General features: G+C 35.7%; 1 protein-coding gene across 2 annotated transcripts; it reads right to left on the reverse strand.

Moving 5' to 3' along the window:
- Nucleotides 1-11,535: 11,535 nt before the first annotated feature.
- Nucleotides 11,536-15,692, reverse strand: LOC137958364 (14-3-3-like protein). 2 transcript variants are annotated; one of them, XM_068805335.1, is made up of 5 exons: nucleotides 15,582-15,692; nucleotides 14,275-14,779; nucleotides 13,990-14,112; nucleotides 12,037-12,153; nucleotides 11,536-11,955 (listed from the first exon to the last, which is right to left on the reverse strand). In XM_068805335.1, exons 2-5 carry the CDS (start codon nucleotides 14,758-14,760, stop codon nucleotides 11,896-11,898), a joined length of 786 nt encoding a protein of 261 aa, XP_068661436.1. In that variant the 5' UTR covers nucleotides 14,761-14,779; nucleotides 15,582-15,692; the 3' UTR covers nucleotides 11,536-11,895. The 2 variants fall into 2 exon arrangements, with proteins under 2 accessions (XP_068661436.1, XP_068661437.1); XM_068805336.1 differs by having other exon boundaries at nucleotides 15,539-15,684.
- Nucleotides 15,693-19,130: the final 3,438 nt, after the last annotated feature.

Below are 19,130 nucleotides of genomic sequence, written 5' to 3' on the forward strand. Positions count from 1 at the left end.
GCATTAACTTGCAGCAAATTATTTTATGGGTCATTTAAAAGGATTATTTGGTACCTCTTATTGGGCCCAAATTCATTTCATCTGCTATTGTGTCTTTTTGGGTGAGACATTATTATTGAAGGATTTCTCAGTTACTAATTATTGTCAGTATTGACTATTCTGATGAAGAATAAAGCACATGGTGGCCCCAAAATATTATCTTTTGGAAGAGACCGCCAGCTTGAGGGGGAGTGTAGGAAGATATGGTGGACTGTTATTTTATACGAAAAGATCTTATACACTATTTGTAACTAGTTGGGCGTTCATGATATTCTCTCACCCCAGCTTGAGGGGGAGTGTTGGAAGATGAACCCAAGCCCACACGACTAAAGAAGGCCCACAAGTCCATGTGTGCGGAAGATGGGCTCAAGCCCATAAGACCAAGGAAGGCCTACACATCTAAGAGATGTGGAAGGGCTCAAGGCCCATAGGCCCATACAATGATGGCAGGATGGTAAATAAAGAGTAATCTCATAGAGATGACATGATGTAATTAGGTTAAAGTTCCAGGAGTATTATTATAATATTTTAGGATCACTAATCTATAAATTGAGCTTTAGGAGGAAGGTTAGGACAATAAGTCCATAAGTCCCTCTCTCTTTTCTCCATGAGCTAAATCCATGGTGTCCTAAAAATCAACAGAATGTTATTGTTGTTGTTGTCCTTATTTTTACTAAACTTGTCCGCCATTGTGAATCTGTGTTTGATGGTCAAAAGAACTTGGAAATAGATGATTTTAACAGAAGTATATGTTTTGGCCATTTGTTTAATTTTTTCTCTACGCTGTATTAGGATGAAACTCATTTTGCTTTCCTTAAGGGCTTGTTTGGAATCCAGAAAAAATGAAAAGAAAAGGGAAGAGAAAGATATTTTCTGTTGTTTGGCAGTAGAGATTCATTGAGAGAAAATAAAATAAGAGAGCAAATGATAGTCATAAATTTTATCTCAGAAAAAGATGGAATTTGGGGTGAAAAAATAGAAACTTGAGAGAAAATTTTAATCATCAAAATATTACTATTTTCAATTTTCTTTTCTTTTTTATTTTCACATATATCCAAACAAGAAAAACTGTATATCTCTTCCACTTTCTCTCCCATTTTCCATGGGCATCCAAACAAGAGAAAAGAAACCTATTTTTTTTTCTCTTTCTCTTTATTTTATTTTCTCTCCACTTTCTTTGTTCCAAACACAACCTAAAAGAATTATTTTTTCCCAAACACTGTAATTGTGGATTGTGTAAGAGATGGAGCAATATCTTCTTTTGTTCAAGTAGCTGCTAGAGTTACATTCCGTAGTGTTGACAAATAAGGAGCATGTATGGACATGGGGCCAACCATGGCCTCTTGGTGATGTGTATGTCTCTCCCTTCAAATTTATCTGGTTTATTTCATTTAAGTCATAAATATATTTAATTATGCGCATCTAAATGTTCTCTTTGATGTTCTTTTTTCTTTTCCTTTTTCAACAAACAAATATCTACTTTTGTATGCGTGCAAGAGACTTATTGCAGTTGGTGCATTTCATAATGTAGCACTTGGAGTGGATGGGGTTGCTATGGGTGTGGAAAAATAATTAATATGGACAACTTAGGACTAGAGATACTCAACCAAGATCTCAACCAATTCCCAATTAATGATTTACTGGTCTTACTTTTGTCTACATGCTCATGCCTTGAATGTTTCATTGAAACTGTTGACCATAGGTTAACTCCCTTCTTGTTTTTTAAGATAACAAAACTTAATAAAGGTGACAATTAACAAACTAAGTATTTAAGATACTTTACCTTCAAGAGACATATATCTCAAGGTCTAAAGCTTTAAACGAATCAAACCTACTCAAGAGCTCAAGCATCATGAAAAGTTTACTATTGAAGAAGAACCCTTGAAGAAGAAGAAGAAGACCAGTGAAGACTAGAGTTTAGGATTTATTGATATATATCAAAACTCGGTCCACTTAAAAGAGAGTTGTCCAAACTCCTTTGTCTCGAGGTATGATGTTAAACATGGAGCTTTAGGACATATATTGTATTCATACATGTTTCAAATTATCATATACATCTTCTCAAGCATGATAGAGAACTTAAGATCATTCATTCTCATACTTTTAAAGTTAATTTAAATAAACTGGCATTGGAATGATCGATCATCTAGAAGTGCATAGGCCAAGTTTGTAAAGTATTATTGGTCAACTTAAGTTGATTCATCGATCAACTAGAATATGGCCATTTCATGCAATAAAGCATGATCGATCATCCTACTTGGACTGATCGATCAATACTATCCACACAAGAAAATTTTACATTTAATGTCAATTATCCCACATGATTGATCGATCAAACAAAATCTTGCTAGCCAGGGACATAAAACATGATTAATCGTAGGATGTTCAATGATTTATCATACTTGTAATGCACTGCTAGAGGGAACTTTGATTAATTGAATAAATCCTGGAAATGATTGATCAATTTAGCATGTCAGACCCAACATGAAGATATTGATCGATCATACCTGTCAGAGCTAGGTGGTTCCTATCCACCTGGGTTAGGTTCTGTCCACCCCTGGTCCATCTGGGTTAAGTAGTTGGCTTTCCGCACTTAACAGACCGGTCTTTTGGGTTTTATTGGCTAGGTGTTTGACATAGTATCAGAGCTAGGCTCCACGTTCTGCGTTCGAATCCCGGCGGAAGCCGTAGGGAACGTGAATGGTGGGTGTTAGAGCTAGGTGGTTTTGGTCCACATGGGTTAGGTTTTGTCCACCCCTGGTCCATCTGGGTTAAGTACTTGGCTTTCCACACTTAACAAACTGGTTTGTTGGGTTGTATTGGCTAGGCATTTGACAATAACATTGATCAATCAGTCACATTCTGACAAAAAATAACCATTATACATGATTGATTAATCGATCCAAATACTAACTTTTGCAAACGAGCAAAAAACAGCTAGTTTAGCTTGGGGAGGTTATAAATACTCCACCAAACTTCACATAGAGAATTTAATGAGCATTTATTGGAAAATATTCAAGCCTCTATTCTCAAAGTCTTGCAAATCCTTTTTAATGTGTTTTTGAGTGAAAGAGAGCCATTGCCTTTGCAAATCTCCTACCCTTTCCTTGCATATCATTTAGACAAGCTCCCATATTCACATTGAATTGCAAAAGAGTGAAAGCTTGGTTCTCTCAAGGAGAATGTACTCTCCAAGTGAAATGGAGTAAGTAATTTTTTCCTTTCTGAAAGGTTTATCTAGAACCTATTTTAATCTAGATAGAAAGGGCCAGCTAGAGCTTGAGTCTAGCCAATCTCTTGGAGAGATTGTATTTGTAAAAGTGTGTACTTGAACTACATGTGGTTTAAAGAGAGCCATAATCTCTTTGTGTCAATTCTAGCAATTAGAGCTTATATAGTAAAATTTCCCAAGCAAGGGTTCTTGGGAGATGAATACCAATAGGGGAACATCGAAAACAAAAAACATTATGTCTCTATATGGTGAGTGATTAAATTTTTACTTTGAAATTGTTTTATTGCATGCTTTACATTTCATGCCTAAGTTTAATTTTTAAATTGTAATTCTCAATTCACCCTTCTTTTGATAACCCACTTGGGCCAATAATTGGTAGCAGAGTAGGCCAAGCATTTAACTTGAGTTAAAATCCCCTTGATATTGAATCGATTAAATGACATCTCAAGATAAATTGCTCCTTTCATAAGGACAATCTGCCATCGTCCTCCTTTGTTCAATGGAAGAAACTATGACTATTGGAAGGTAAGAATGGAATTCTTTCTCCAATCCATAGATTTGGACATATGGCATGTGATAAAAAAAGGTCCATTTGAGCCTTGAAAGCTTGGAAATGGCATTTCAGTTACAAAAGAATTCATAGAGCTAATTAGGGAAGATAAGGAGCAACTTAAAATGAACTCTAAGGCTATTAACCTTTTGTTATGTTCCTTAGGACCGAATGAGTTCAATTGGGTCTCTACATATAAGACTGTTAAAGATATATGGGAAAATTAGAGGTCACACATGAGGGAACCACTAGAGCCAAGGACTCTAGGATTAGGTTATTGATTGCTCAATACGATAATTTCAAAATGAAGATGGGTGAATCAATAGCTAGGATGAAATATATGTTCACTCATATTATAAATGAGTTGAATATCCTAGGAGAAGAGATATCTTGAATAGGAAAATGATAAGCTTCTCAAGGCACTTCTATTTGATTTAGGATCCCATGATAACAACAGAGACAATCAACACAAGAGAGGGAAGAAACTAACGGTGAAGTAAAAGAGGGAGAAAAAGAATGAGGGGTAGATGAGTGAGAAAAGAGAAGGGATAGTCCGAAGTTTAGGAGTTTGAGAGAGGAGGAAAGAAGGATTAGGCTAAGTGACATTCTAATCCTCCCCTTCAATGTATTTATATTAGAGAAACAACAATTATAACATACCCTAAGAAGGGAGAAAAAGGTACATAGATCAAAGATAAATTACATCATGCCACTATACTTTGAGCTTATCTTCCAACACTCCCCCTCAAGTTTGGGGAGAGAAAGCATTGTAGATACCTAGTTTGCTGCATATAATGGTTTGAATCTTGGATGTGATTGGTTTTGTAAGTATGTCTGTCACCTATCTTTGAGATGAAACATGTCAGAGAGATAAAATATTGCTAGAAATTTCTCCCTTATAAATGACAATCTACCTCAATATATTTTGTTCTTTCATGAAATATAGGATTTGAAACAATATAAATTGCTGCATATTTGTCACAATATAATTCCATAAATGCTTTTTTATAGAACCCCAATTCATATAAGCTCATTGATTGCATGTGTCATAGCTTTGTATTATGCTTATGCACTGGATCATGCAACAACATTCTGCTTTTTACTTCTCCATGTAACCAGGTTATCTCCAACTAAGGTACAATACCTAGAAGTGGACTTCTTATCTTTAGGTGATCCAGCCTAATTAGCATCTGCAAAATCTTCAATGTTGAATTGGCCATGATTTTTATAGAGAAGTCCCTTCCTCGGAGTTCCTTTTAAATACCTCAGTATCCTCTCTAGTGCTTGTCAATGGGTAGTTGTGGTTTATGCATATACTAACTAACCACACTTGCTACATACAATATTCAGGTCTAGTCACTGTGAGGTAAATAATATTTTCCACAAGTCTCTAATATTTTCCTATATCAACATCTTCACTAGAGCTTGCACAAAGCTTTGTGTTAGCATCCATAGGAGTATCCACTGGTTGACATCCTATCATCCCTCTGTCCACAAGTAGATCAAGAACATACTTTCTCTGAGATAATACGATGCCATTTTTTACTAAAAAACCTCAATACCCAAGAAATATTTCAGAAGTCCAAGATCCTTTCTTTTGAATTCGTTGCATATCTTATCTTTCACTTCTTTTATATTGTCTACATCACTATCAATTAAGACAATATCATCCACATAAATCGCTAGTAATACTCTTCCCTTTAAGGTATTCTTGACAAAGATAAAATGATCTACTAACCATTGATTGAATCCAAACCGCAACATTGATTTGCTAAATTTGTCAAACCAAGCATGAGGAGACTGTTTTAGGCCATACAAAGACTTCCTTAATCTGCATGCTGACTACCCCTCAACCATAAAGCCAGGTGGTTGATGCAAATAGATTTCTTCCTTAATATTACCATTCAAAAAAACATTCTTCACATCTAACTAATAAACCAACTAAGAAGAATTAGTAGTGAGTGATAATAAGATTCTTACAGAATTTAATTTTGCCACCGGGGAGAAAGTTTTCTCATAATCTACTTCATAGCATTGAGTATTGTTAAGTTGTGGAGCCTAATTAACGCCCTACGCTGAGTTGGCCACGGATCATTAATGCTAGTTTGGGAATTTTACTCTTGTATCACGGTTGCCTTAATTTTCTCTTTATAATTGAGGGGCGTTGCTATTAGGGTTTTATCATCTTAATTCGAGGAGCATCGCGAGTTGCAATCCAAGTGGTTAGAGAGAAACACCTGTAAGTGTGCGCTTTCTCTTGTAAACCAGGACGTAGTCTCACCTTGAGGATAACCTATATAAATCTTGTTGTGGCTTTTTGTGTTTGTTTGACCCTTCTTCCGCATTTATTATTATTTCTCTCGTTAGTTTGGAATTAGGGAGTCTAATTCCTAACAAGTATATCTTTTTGCAACTAGACAGGCCTTGAGATGCTACAAAACCCTTTGGATTGTGTTTGATAGTAAAAACCCATTTACAACCCACATGCTTCTTATCGGGAGGAAGTGGAACCAAGACCCAAGTCTAATTCTCATATAATCCATTCATTTCCTCTTCCATTGCCACCTTCCATCTTGGGGCCTTAGAGCCTCCTGATATGACTGTGGGATAGAGACAGAAGAGATAGATGTAAGAAATTGACATTAAGAAGAAGACAAACGATGGTGGGAAATTAAATTGGATATAGGATGAGAGGTAGAGGGCCTAGTACAAGTCATGGGTTCCTTTCTTAAGAGATATGGGTCGAGTATCAAACTGTGGACCAAATACAAGAGGAGAAAATGGATTTACCTTGGAGGGATCTGTAAACTTCACAAGTGTAGTATCGGCCGATGCTTTAGGGGAGTGAATAGAAAGATCCGCATCAAGTGGCACAACAGGCTTCAAAGCTACCTAAACAGATGAAAGACCCGGAGGAACATCCTTGGAAGAATAAAGGGATGTATCCTAAAAAAATGTGACATCCCTGGAGACAATTAACTTCCAAAGACAATGATTATAACAAACACATCCTTTTTGGGTACGAGTGTAACCCAAAAAAATAAACTTAATAAGCTTCGGGTCCAGCTTACTCTTTTGTAGGGATGTGACATGAATGAAACATCTGCAACCAAAGACCTTCAAAGGAAGGGAGAAGGGGTCCTCTGGAAATATCAAGGAATATGTGGACTTATGACAAAGTACCAAAGATGATACCTCATTAATAAGGAAACATATAGTAAAAATTGCATGAGGCCAGTAAAAATAGGGCACATTCATGATGTAGAGTAGGCCATGGGCTACCTCAAAGAGATGTCGATTTTTTCTTTCTACTATACCATTTTGTTGAGGGGTGTAGGCACAAATTGTTTGGTGGATAATGCCATTATCCTTACAGAAGGATTGAAATTCCCCTAATAGGTATTCTTGGGCATTATCAGAACGAAAGACTTTTATGTTTTTACCAAATTAAGTGGAAATCATGGCATGATATGATCTAAAAATAGAAAGGACTTCAAACCTATCTAAGAATAAAACAGCCATGTAACTCGAGAAAAATCATAAAAAAATGTCACTAAATACTTAACTTGAGAGATATCCCATACATCCAAATGAATCAATGAAAAGGGATCAACACCTTTTAGTTCAACTCCAGGAGAATATGTAGTCCTCTGGTGTTTGCTCAACTGACGAATTTCACAATTTAGAGCAGACAAAGATTTCAAAAAAGGAAATAAGTGTGGAAGTGATTGTGTTGATGGATGCACGAAACTATTGTGCCATAATTTTGCCTTTGTCTGAGAAGTGGAAACTACAACCATTAGAGGCAAGTCTAAGTAATAGAGGTCTCACGTTCATGGCCTCCACCAATCACATGCTTCATTGTTAGATCCTAGAAAAGACAAAAAGAAGGTGAGAAGGTGATAGAAGAATTTAAACTTTTTATGAACTGACTAACAAACAATCAATTTAATGGGAATTGGGAAAAAAAAATTTAGGCTAGTAAACATAGGGTAAATTCATGGAGTAGAGTAGACCACAAACTTCCTCAAGGAGATGTCAAAATTTTCTTTCTGCTACACTACTTTGTTGAGGGGTATTATAGGTACAAGATTTTCGGTAGATAATGCCATCATCTTTATCGAAGGATTGAAATTCCCTAATAGGTATTTATTTAAGTTGTGGAGCCTAATCAACGCCCTACGTTGATCGAGTACGCAAGTCGACTTTCATGGTAAGGTCGTCGTGGGGGTTGGAAGAGGGGCGAGGTCGGAGCCCCTGCCAAATCCACAATATATTGATTGTTGTTTCATTAAGGGTAGTTTTGAGATTTCACACTTGTAATCCGGTTGCCATAATTTTCTCTTTACATTTGGCGTGCTATTTTTAGGGTTTTATCATCTGAAGTATTATCATCAGAGCATCACTAGTTGCGACCGAAAGAGGTTAGAGAAAAACCACTTGTAAGTGTGTGTGATTTCTCTTGTAAACTATTTCATCTTTATAGTGGATTACAGTAGCGGCAGAAGATAATATGTAGTCTCACTTTGAAGCACACTTGTATAAATTTTACCATGTTTTTTCGTGCTTGCTTTTTTCATTCTTCTAAGATTATTATTATTGCTCTCATTAGTTTGGAATTAAGGCTTTTAATTCCTAACAATATTCTCTGGCATTATAAGAACGAAGGACTTTTATCTTTTAAAAAATTGAGTGGAAACCATGACATGAAATGATCTAAAAATAGAAAGGATTTCAAACCTATCTTTGAATAAAAACAACCATATAACTCAAGTAAAATCATCAACAAATGTCACGAAATACTTAACTTGAGAGATATTCGAGATACTCAAAGGTCCCCATACATCCCAATCTATCAATGAAAGGGGGCAACACCTTTAAGTTCTGCTCGAGGAGAATATGTAGTCCTTTGATGTTTGCTCAACTGACATACTTCACAATTCAAACCAAACAAAGTTTTGAAAAATGGGAAATAAGTGCTTAAGTGATTGTGCTAACGGATGCCCGAATTTGTTGTGCCATAATTTTGCCTCTATCTATGAATAACAGTCACTGAATGCAGGTTCAAGTAATAGAGCCCCCCTATTCATGGCCTCCACCAGTCACTTGCTTCATTGCTAGATCCAGGAAAACACAAGAAAAAGGTGAGAAGGTGATAGAACAATTAAACCTTCTTTTTAACTGACCAACCAACAAAAAATTTAATGGGAATTGGGGAACAAATATGACATCAGTAAGTAAAAGTGTGGGTATAGTAGAGGAGGATCCCTTCCCATGAACTTTGGTTTGAGATCCATCTACTATTGAACAAACTAGTCCGGTAAACATGGGAACATATAATATAAAAGACTCTTATTACTTGTAAGATGCTTGGAGGCTCCAGAGTCAATGATCCAAGATGAGGAGGAAATGGCAGGGATCGTACCTAATGCAGTGGTGGTAGCAATAGCAGTAGAAGATGTAGAAGTAGATACCATCAAGGTCTTCATTCTCTGTAATAACTCAAAATCATCATTTGAGACCGTCTTCTTGCCTTTCTATAGCTCGTTTTTCTCTTCATTTTTTTCATTACTATTAACAGATGCATAGTAGTAACCTAGTCTGGCTTGCCATGAAGCTTCCAACGAGTGTCCACTAGTTTATTCAGTCCACCAAAATTGGAGCATACTTGGTTATTAGTCCTCAAGGACTAGAACCACCTCTTCTTCTGCGTCCTCTATAATTTCTACAAAGCCCTTTGGTGGTAGAATTTGTAACACTATCACTTGAGTACATAGCAGATAATACCTCAGTCTGAGAGGTGGAAGAGGGATTTAGTATCCGAAGTAGTGTGACACTTATGTCAAAGGATGGAAGCACTGAGGAGCTTAGAAGTTGACATTTGGCTACCTCAAGATATAGCTTAATATTGGCCAAACAAATAGTGGCTACTAAGGCCTCCTGTTATTTTTGTTGAACGGAGATGTTAGTGGAGTAGGCCTAAGCAATTTTCCACTCCTGAAACAATCCTCTAAATCGAGCCAAATATTCATGTAGATTCTCTTATTGTTTTGTATAAAACATATTTTTAAACACATCATATAACTTCTGTAAATTCTCGGTACTCGAGTACAACTTGGCACAAGTGTCTCATATATGTTTTGCAATCTCAAGGTGAACAACATTGTTGGCCACATGCTCCTCCATGCTGTTTATTAACCAACTAATAACCAATGTATCATTCTTCAACCATTTAATATAGGAATTGTCGTTCTCATCAATGGATGGAGCTAGTTTAGTTAGATGCCCTACATGGTCTCGAGTAATGAGAAACCTCTTAACCGATTGTGACCAGCTCAGGTAATTAGACAACCCTTTCAAGGGTATAGTGGTAATTTTAAGAAATTCACTTTTACTTCTCATGTAATCTTCATCCATCAAAAATCAAATCAACAATACTCTTATGCAATATACAAGTTGAGTGATGTAACCAAAGTTTAATAACCGAGGCTTAAGAGGAGACAAAAAATGAGGCTTAGCAAGTCTCAATCATGCACTAATTCACTTCTTATATGATTAACCAAACCAACAAGCCGAGCCAAAGATGAACCAACTCGAGAGAGAGAAGAATCAACCTGAACTTAACTCGACATTAATCAACAATCATGCATAAATAAATAAATAAAACCCTCATAGTGGCTAATATTTGGAAAGGTAGATCTCTTACAACAAGGAGAAACAGTAAGTTTTGGAACATGGTAGTTCTTAGCACATCTAAGTGACACTGAGAAGAGAACAGTTCTCACTAGTTTGCCTCTTGATAATGGTCTAATGAACCTAGTTCTTAAACTTAGAGAGATAATTTGTGCAAACAATGGATATTCATGCATGCATTGCCAGAATATAGGGTAGATGAGAAATCGATCAGAATATTGTATGCAAATAAGTGGGTAGAAAATGCTACAAACCCAACATTGAAAAAATCTATTCGTCAATGTTGAGTAGAGAGGTAAGCGCATCAATGCCTCACATACCCGGAAGAGCTCCAAAATTTGTAGAGATGAGGGATGATCACATATGATGAATGAATAGCTTATGATGAGATAATTTTCTTTGGTAGGTAATCATGTTGTGTGATGATAGTCATTATAATAAGGAAACATGGGAGAGAGCAGCCAAATGAGAAAGAGCTCAATATGGGAAGAAAATCACCCTCGAAAGAAAAAGGGACGAGCACATATTCATAAGTGTACAAAGTAGAAATTAGTACCAAAGAAGAAAAGCTGAAACGGAGAAGAGACTGTTAGTAGCCCACAAGGAGACAATTCACCCTAGAGAGGGAATGATGATGTAAGTCCCCTTGGAGGATAGGAATTCACCGAGCTGATCTCAGTGAGAAGCAATTTCGCTAGTTGGTAGATAAGTAAAATGTTTATTGAAGGACACACAACGATAGGTCTCTCGATCAGTCCTAGAAGGAATGTATACACTAATTGTAATATTATTAGTGACTATTTTCTGAATGATTGTATGCAAAAATACAATAAGAGAAGTAAAATGCAATAGCCAACGGGAGAGCAATCCCCCATTACTAATTTAGACGATTTAAAAAAGGCAGAGAAAAATTAGGAAGCATATAAAAATCTGAAATGGGCAAATAGCACGAGGACATTGTATGGGAGAAAACCTGTTATTTAGTTGAGTCGAACAAAAGTACGGGTTTAATTTACAGAAATGATAAAAAGCCACAAATCGATAAAAATATGACAGCTCCCCTTACACTTATGAAAGATTAAAACATTAAAAGTACACCAAACAATATGCACCAGCATAAAATTACAAGCACTAAAGCCACATTCTATCATCAAACACAGGCCCCAGCAACACATAACCCATTAACACTAACTAAAACATGTTTTTGTCTTCAAAGTTTGAAAAAATCCATAAAGAAACTTCATCCCACACGCAATGGTGTTTGAGTCTTTAGATAATCTTCCTACAACCCAAATGGAATCTCTATGCTAAACCCATAGTTGACAAATCCATATGTCCATCACGGTAGCCTTGCTGCGTCCGAACACCCTCCCCCATTCTTTTACTGTCCCTCTCCTGACTCACGTTTGGAAGATTCTTTAATTTCATCCCCAGTATCCTCCTACATCAGAAGATTTACACAAACAGATTAGACACCAAGTGCAGTCTAACAAGTGAAGAGTAGGAAAGACTTGACAGATACCGTGATGTCAGACGTCCACAAGGTCAAATTATCGCGGAGAAGCTGCATGATCAATGTGCTGTCCTTGTATGATTCCTCACCTAAAGTATCCAACTCTGAGATAGCCTCATCAAAGGCCTGCATGACATCTCACCAAGACATGATGACCTCAATCACCAAGTGCATTAGAAAAAAACACATATCCATGGAAAATGGAGGTATCAAAATTATTTTCAAAATTCTTGATTGCTCTCATGATCAGAAGGGACAAATTTGCTTGAAAGAAGGCACAACAAATATTGAAATATGACAAGTTTTACACAGAAATAACAACCAATTACATGGCAAGTTTTACACAGAAATAACAACCAATTACATGGCACCGACATGCATAAGACTACAAGGGGAGGCCTTAATGAGTGCTAGCATACATGAGTGCAATAGATATTGCATGAAAAAAATAAAACAAAAAATGATTGATGCAGTTCACAGATATGGAAAGAATACGAGACTTCACACTAATAGAAACCTACCAGCAAGTTATGTTGTCATTTTGACTGTGCAAATGCAGAATCAAATTCCTACAGTTAGTTATATACCCATTCCATTATATATATATATATATATATATTGTCAGGACAAGATGCATGATATCTCAATTGACTATTTCAAATATGACCTGTCATCTACTATTGGAATGATATAACCTTCCATCAAATAATGAAATGTAGGCACACAAGTAACTGGGACCATTCCTAGCAACATGGCACCCTCTATTGGAACAACAAAACTTGGTTGCACCATTTAAATCAAAGAAACTATAAATAGCAGAAACTTAGAACAGATTTTTCAAGTTTCCAAACATTAATTGAATTATCAAAATAACAATCCCTAACAAAAGGAAGGCAGTATCCTTAGGCCTATCAGATAAAAATCTACTACAAAACTTGTGTAGCACTTGCTGTGAACTACACTGTTTCCTAATTGATACATCACCAAAACAATGACTCCAGAACTAAAATAGTTATGAAGGTGTCAAATTTCACATACTACTTAGGGATAATCACACAAGTCAAAAAGAAATTTACAGTTTTCAAACATTTCAATCTTTCTTCTTCTAATTATGTGAATCGTTGAAACCATGAACTTCTTCTAGACCACGTCATGTCTCATTTAAGCTCTATGAGTTGCCAGAATTGATATAATGCGGCCTTCTAGTCTTCTTTAAACTCCAATACAAAATAAATTAATAGATTTCTCACACAAAAACAGTTTTTAACAAGTACCACATCCGAAAACAGTTAATTTCAAATAGTCTTTCAAATTAAAAAAATAAAGATATTATACCATTTTTCACTCTCCCAAATATAAGGAGGACGTAAATAGATAACAAGTAACGGGTTAATCCATCGCGAAAAAGGGACAACTGCCTACTTAACAACAATTCATACTACAGTATAGGGCACAGCCTCTGTTAGCAGATCACCAAACTTTTCATTTTCACTACCATTCTCCTATTTTTTGGGCTAAATCTTTTGGATAAGAAGCACTAAAAGCAAAGGTAAAATTTAAACAAGAACAGTTACAAGTTACAAGAAACAGAACTTGCGCAAAACCTAGCTAGAAGCTAAAACTACCAACAAAGAAAATTTCCCCAGCTTAACGCCAGGTCCAAGCTAGCACTCCATGGACAGAAACTGGGAGCAGCTAAAATTTGGTCCCCAACAAAAACAATGTGCAACCCTATTTCTGCAGTTTATACCAATTACTACTTCCTTTAAGAATTCTAAGAAACATGAAGATGGCAAGCACACAGAAATAATTGTTGAAGCAACCGCATCAATATTAGTAAGTGTGAAAGATAGTTAGACCGAGACGAATCTGAACAAAAGCAATTAAACCAAAACATTTTGTTTGTTTTAGCACCACTAGATGTTAAAAAAGCCAAAAAAAATTCAAATACAGAGTACAAACCTGCTTAGCAAGGTTGCAAGCACGATCTGGGGAATTAAGAATTTCATAGTAGAAGACAGAGAAGTTAAGTGCAAGCCCCAGTCTAATAGGGTGGGTAGGAGTAAGATCCGCCAATGCAATATCCTACATAAAAACAACAGATATAGTTTTAAAATGAAGAAGAATTACACCAAAAGTAGATAACTTTATTTGTGATTTAAGAGTTACATAGAAATTAATAACTATACACTATTTTTATTAACAATAACAACCAATAGCTACTCAAATGAATACACATTAATGGACCTGTGCAGACTTGTAAGCCAAAAGAGTGCTCTCAGCTGCGTCCTTCCTCTCAGCGCCAGTCTTGAACTCTGCAAGGTACCGATGATAGTCACCCTTCATCTTGAGGTAAAACACTTTGGACTCAGCAGCTGTGGATGAAGGGATGAGATGTGATTCCAGCAACTTCAAGATACCATCACAGATCTTGCTTAGCTCAGCTTCAATTTTGCCCCTGTACTCCTTGATAGCAGCTACATGGTCCTCATTACCACGGCTCTCTTCCTTTTGCTCAATGGAAGAGATGATCCTCCATGAAGCTCTCCTGGCACCAATTACATTCTTATAAGCCACAGAAAGAAGGTTCCTTTCTTCCACAGTGAGTTCCTCAACGTCTACTGTCTTGGCAACATTTTCCATAAACTCCACCATCTCTTCATAACGTTCAGCTTGTTCAGCTAACTTGGCCATGTAGACATTTTCCTCTCGAGAAGATTCTGCTGGAGACATGGTTTCCTAAAACACGATTCTGCATGAAAGTGAACAATATCCCTATCTATTTAGAGGACCCGCCTGAATTAAAAACATAAACAATGAAGCAACGAAAAAGCACAAATAACAATTCGAAGGCCACTGTGACAATTAGAGAAATATAATTTCAACCAATAAACTTACGCCATCCAGGTAAAACAAAAAGTCTTTTAATAGTTAAGACCGTAAAACATCGAACTAATAATAAGGCCACAACACAGAACCAGTACCAAGGATGAATTGAAACAGATAAAAGAAGTGCAAATAAAAAATCTAGGACGAAAATTTGCGTTACAGAGTCATTCCAAAATGAAAACGTAACCGAAAAGTCGACCCTGCACCGATCTACAAGAAAAAAAAGTTAAGTATCACCTACAGAAAAAGAAAAAAATATAAATAAAAAAGAATACCAGAGAATACCAAAGCACTGAGATCCAGCACCGATAAGTAAATCTGAAATCAAAACTTCACTGCATAAAACTAAATGAACAACAGATCGCAGCGACCAGATTTAACAGCGGAGAAAAGCATTTAACTTCAAAAATAAATATCATAGTCCACAGCTTGATCATTGAAATTATCGGACGAGTAAAGAACAGAAACACTCCTCCAATTTCCTCAATACAGGCCAGAAATCAAAATATAAAGAACTAAACAAACTGATAACTACAAAAGAAAGATCTAGTGCATATCAAATAAAACAGCACAGATGGATGTAAATCTAACACAGGAAAAATGAGTGAGAATTGGCAGAAACCTTAAAAGAGGTTGAGAGAAAGAAGAGAAACCAAGGGACGCACCTCTTTGATTCTCGAAAGGAAAATAAAAAGCAGAGAGGCAAAAAACTGAAACCCTCCCTCGGTTTCTCCCGGAAAGAACTGACAAGCGAACGGTAATGAGCAGCCGAGCCCTGAAAATGCTCACCCACATTCTGTCAATTAATTACCCAATGAATAGTGTACAAATGTACGGCGATGAGAGCATAGTTGAGATCCCATCAGGCGAGAGCGCCACGTAGGCGCTGACCGTCAAACAACGCCGTAAGCATCAGAGCTCTTCGGCGCTCATTTGCAGGGCCCAGCCAAACCACCGGCGCATTTGTGGAGGAAAAGTTACTTTAATAAACAATGACGCTATTACCCCTGGACGTGTCATTGGAAGTCTTCGAATCTTGAGGTGTCGAATGAGGGAATTCGAGGAGAGCTACCGAGGCTTGCAGCCGTTCATATGACCTCGAGTCATACAAACATTATTGGGGTGTCTCTGTCTTTGTTCGTTGGTCAAGTCAAAGAAGTCAACGAGTAATCTTAGATTTTTTTTTTAAATGTCACTATACTTATTTTTTAAAATAAAAATATAATTAATTTTTTTAAAAGAAAAAAACTTTAGACATCATCAAGTAAAATTTTAAACCATTAAAATGACTTTAATAATGAGGAATATGAACTTATGTTTGAAACACCCATAATTTCAATAAAATATTAGGTCTAGATTGACGATTTTACCTGTCGTTTCTTTCTTTCTACGGTTTCTTTCTACATGTCGATCTTCTAATTCTTTTGACGGATCCAAACTGAGCTTTCATTCTCTCTTTTCTGATCGGTTGGAGGTCAGGAGGTTAGATGGTCTTTATTAATGTTTTTAAAGTCATTCTATCTTTTTACATAGGTTGGACATTCTATCTACAATTGATTGGACACATTTGCACCAATACCAATTCAAATTTCCAACATTAAATTTCCCTTTTTCTTGTGACTATATGTAGCTAAAACTTATATTGTGACTATGTAGCTACATATTTGATTTTAATGTTGGACATATTTGATTTTTGTCTCTTCAAATTAGCTACATATTGTGACTATATGTCTTTTTATTTTTATCCAAATTAATTTTAATTAAGTTTTCATGGCTTGACCTCTCAAAAATAAAAAGTATTTAGTTTATTTTATCTTTACTCTAAAAAAATGGGACAATGTTATAGCCTACTACCTCAATTATACCAAATATATACTTGCACAAAACAATTTTCTATTATTTTATGAAGTATAGTCAAATCAAAATCACCATTCCATACAAAAATGGAATGACCGTCCAATCGGACGGCTATTGACCGCCATTGAAGGGTAGAAAAGAAAAAGGTTTGCCAGAGAAGATCGCTTAATCAGATAGAGACCGTCTATACAGACATCGTTTGAATAGACATGAAAGAGAAAAGGTGTTGTAACTACCTATTTGGGTATCTAATTGAATGCTCTAAAGAAAATGAAAGAGCAACTTGAGAAGACTGTGTGAGAAGACCATTGTTGTTAGAATGACTTATTTGAAAATTTGTACGAGTGAAGTTTTAAAGATTTAGTTTGCCACCGTAGGTCACCAAAATTTGGAAGTGACCTACCATTGTAATAGCAACTCAAACTGTGAATTTTTCGTTAATTTTTTAAATTTTTACAATCAACTTACTTGACTTTTAAAAAAAGACAAAGGATCATTTTATGAGAGAAACAACTAGTTTTTCTACTATTTGATTCTATCTACTTAAATGTCCCACATTGTTTACCATGTGTTTCGATATTAAAATTAAAACATTCTCAAGCCCTCCTAGCCTTCCAAATGATGTGAGCTTTTCAAATTCAAGGAAAAGACCAAAAACAAAGTGGTTTTCTAGAAGAGCTTAAGTATTTGATTTTAAAATTTATAGTGTGTGCTTAGTATTTTTCATGTTGAACTTGCTTGAGCATGTTAATAGCTAGTGAAAAAAATCTCTCTCTAGATCTAGGTGCATATACCTAGTTGCTAGTGACCAAAAGTCAAGTGTTGGGAAGGCATTATAATTTAGATCTTAGTGGATTGTTGTTGTAAATATCATTTGGTTACTGGACATTGTGAAGTAACTCTAAGTTGCAAACTCCTCAGACGAGGATTAGTAATCCCAAGATAGTGTTGGATTGCGAGCCACTATAATAATCACTATGTATTTGTGGTTAATTGCTTTAATTGTTGTTTGAAATGCATACATTTAAGTTAAATTTTAAATTAGTTATTATAATTAGTCTATTGTTGTAAATATCCTTTTAGGACCTAATAAGTGTTAAAGAAAAAAATATACTTTAATAATCTGACTTAAGTAAGAGTATCAAAGATCCACTAAATGGTTAGTTTAGGTCTCTCCCAAGTCTTTTCTATTGTCATGTCTACCACCAAGTCTCCCTTAGACAATTACATGCACTAGAAATATAAGATGAAACCGATAGAGTCCAAGAATTAATGTAAGTAGGAGTTTATTTTTATGAATTAGGGGATTAGTAAAAGGGTAAAAAAACTGAATTTTGTAATAAGGGATTATTCTCTAAATTAAAGGAGTAGTAACAGGGTAAAGAGTAAGTAATAAAAATGCCTAGGTGGCACCAAGCATGCATGAGGGAATATCAACTCTCAAGAGCATTTTGGCCATCTCTTGGACAAAAATCAAAGAGAAAAGCTCTCTAATTGAGTAATTAGGATTAGAAAGTCTTTCATTAACTCTAGGATTACGAGCAATATAGAGTTTCTTATTTGATGTACTTGAGAACTAATAAATAGAAGAGATCTTGTCTTGGGCAAACCTTCCAAAGCCAAAAAAATTTATTTTATTTTACTCTCCCTCTCTCTCTAATTTGTGTCATAGCACCTCTTCTCTCTTTTCTCTTCGTAGCTCTCTCTATCTCCCTCTCTTCCTCTACTCTCTTCTTCCTTTATTCCAACCCTCATAACTTCTCTCTTTCAATTACTCCTTGAAATTTTATTAAAAAATATAGGACCTTCTCCAAGGGGATTCTATTAAAGTGGTATCATAGTAGTCATTCTATGAGACCCTCTCCGTTTAAGTCATACGTGGATAAAAGATTAGTTCAACCAGTTTGTAGATCCAGTAATCTATCAAATTATCTACTTCAAGAGAAGCATTTTTAAGTGATAATATTTACCTTGAATGTAAGATATTAAAGTCTAGTTTCAGAGGTAACAAGTTTCAAGTCAGTTCAATCTATCTATAAAGAGAGATCTTTGTCGAAGTCGACTAGGGTCCTACTGCAGAATGAAAAAAGTCAAACAAACAGAAAATATTCAAAGTGAGAGCTTTACATAAAAAATTATATACCAAATTAGATATCTTTGAGTTGCTTTCTAGAGTAACAAGACATTTGGTATTCTGAGCTATATTTTGTGTGATATTAGCATCATAATCCATAAAGGTTGTTATGTCAAAACTTTCTTTCTACCTTGAGCCCTTTCGAGCTTGCCCTTCTTTTCCCTAACCCGTTTACCTAAAAATCCTATAAACTATCTATTCACCATTCTACATGGGTTTATCT

This window comes from Aristolochia californica, unplaced genomic scaffold (assembly GCF_029961685.1).
Source record: "Aristolochia californica isolate CCGP_79_NKW_82.1479 unplaced genomic scaffold, dmAriCali1.0.hap1 SCAF_3, whole genome shotgun sequence".
Classification (NCBI taxonomy): Eukaryota; Viridiplantae; Streptophyta; class Magnoliopsida; order Piperales; family Aristolochiaceae; genus Aristolochia; species Aristolochia californica.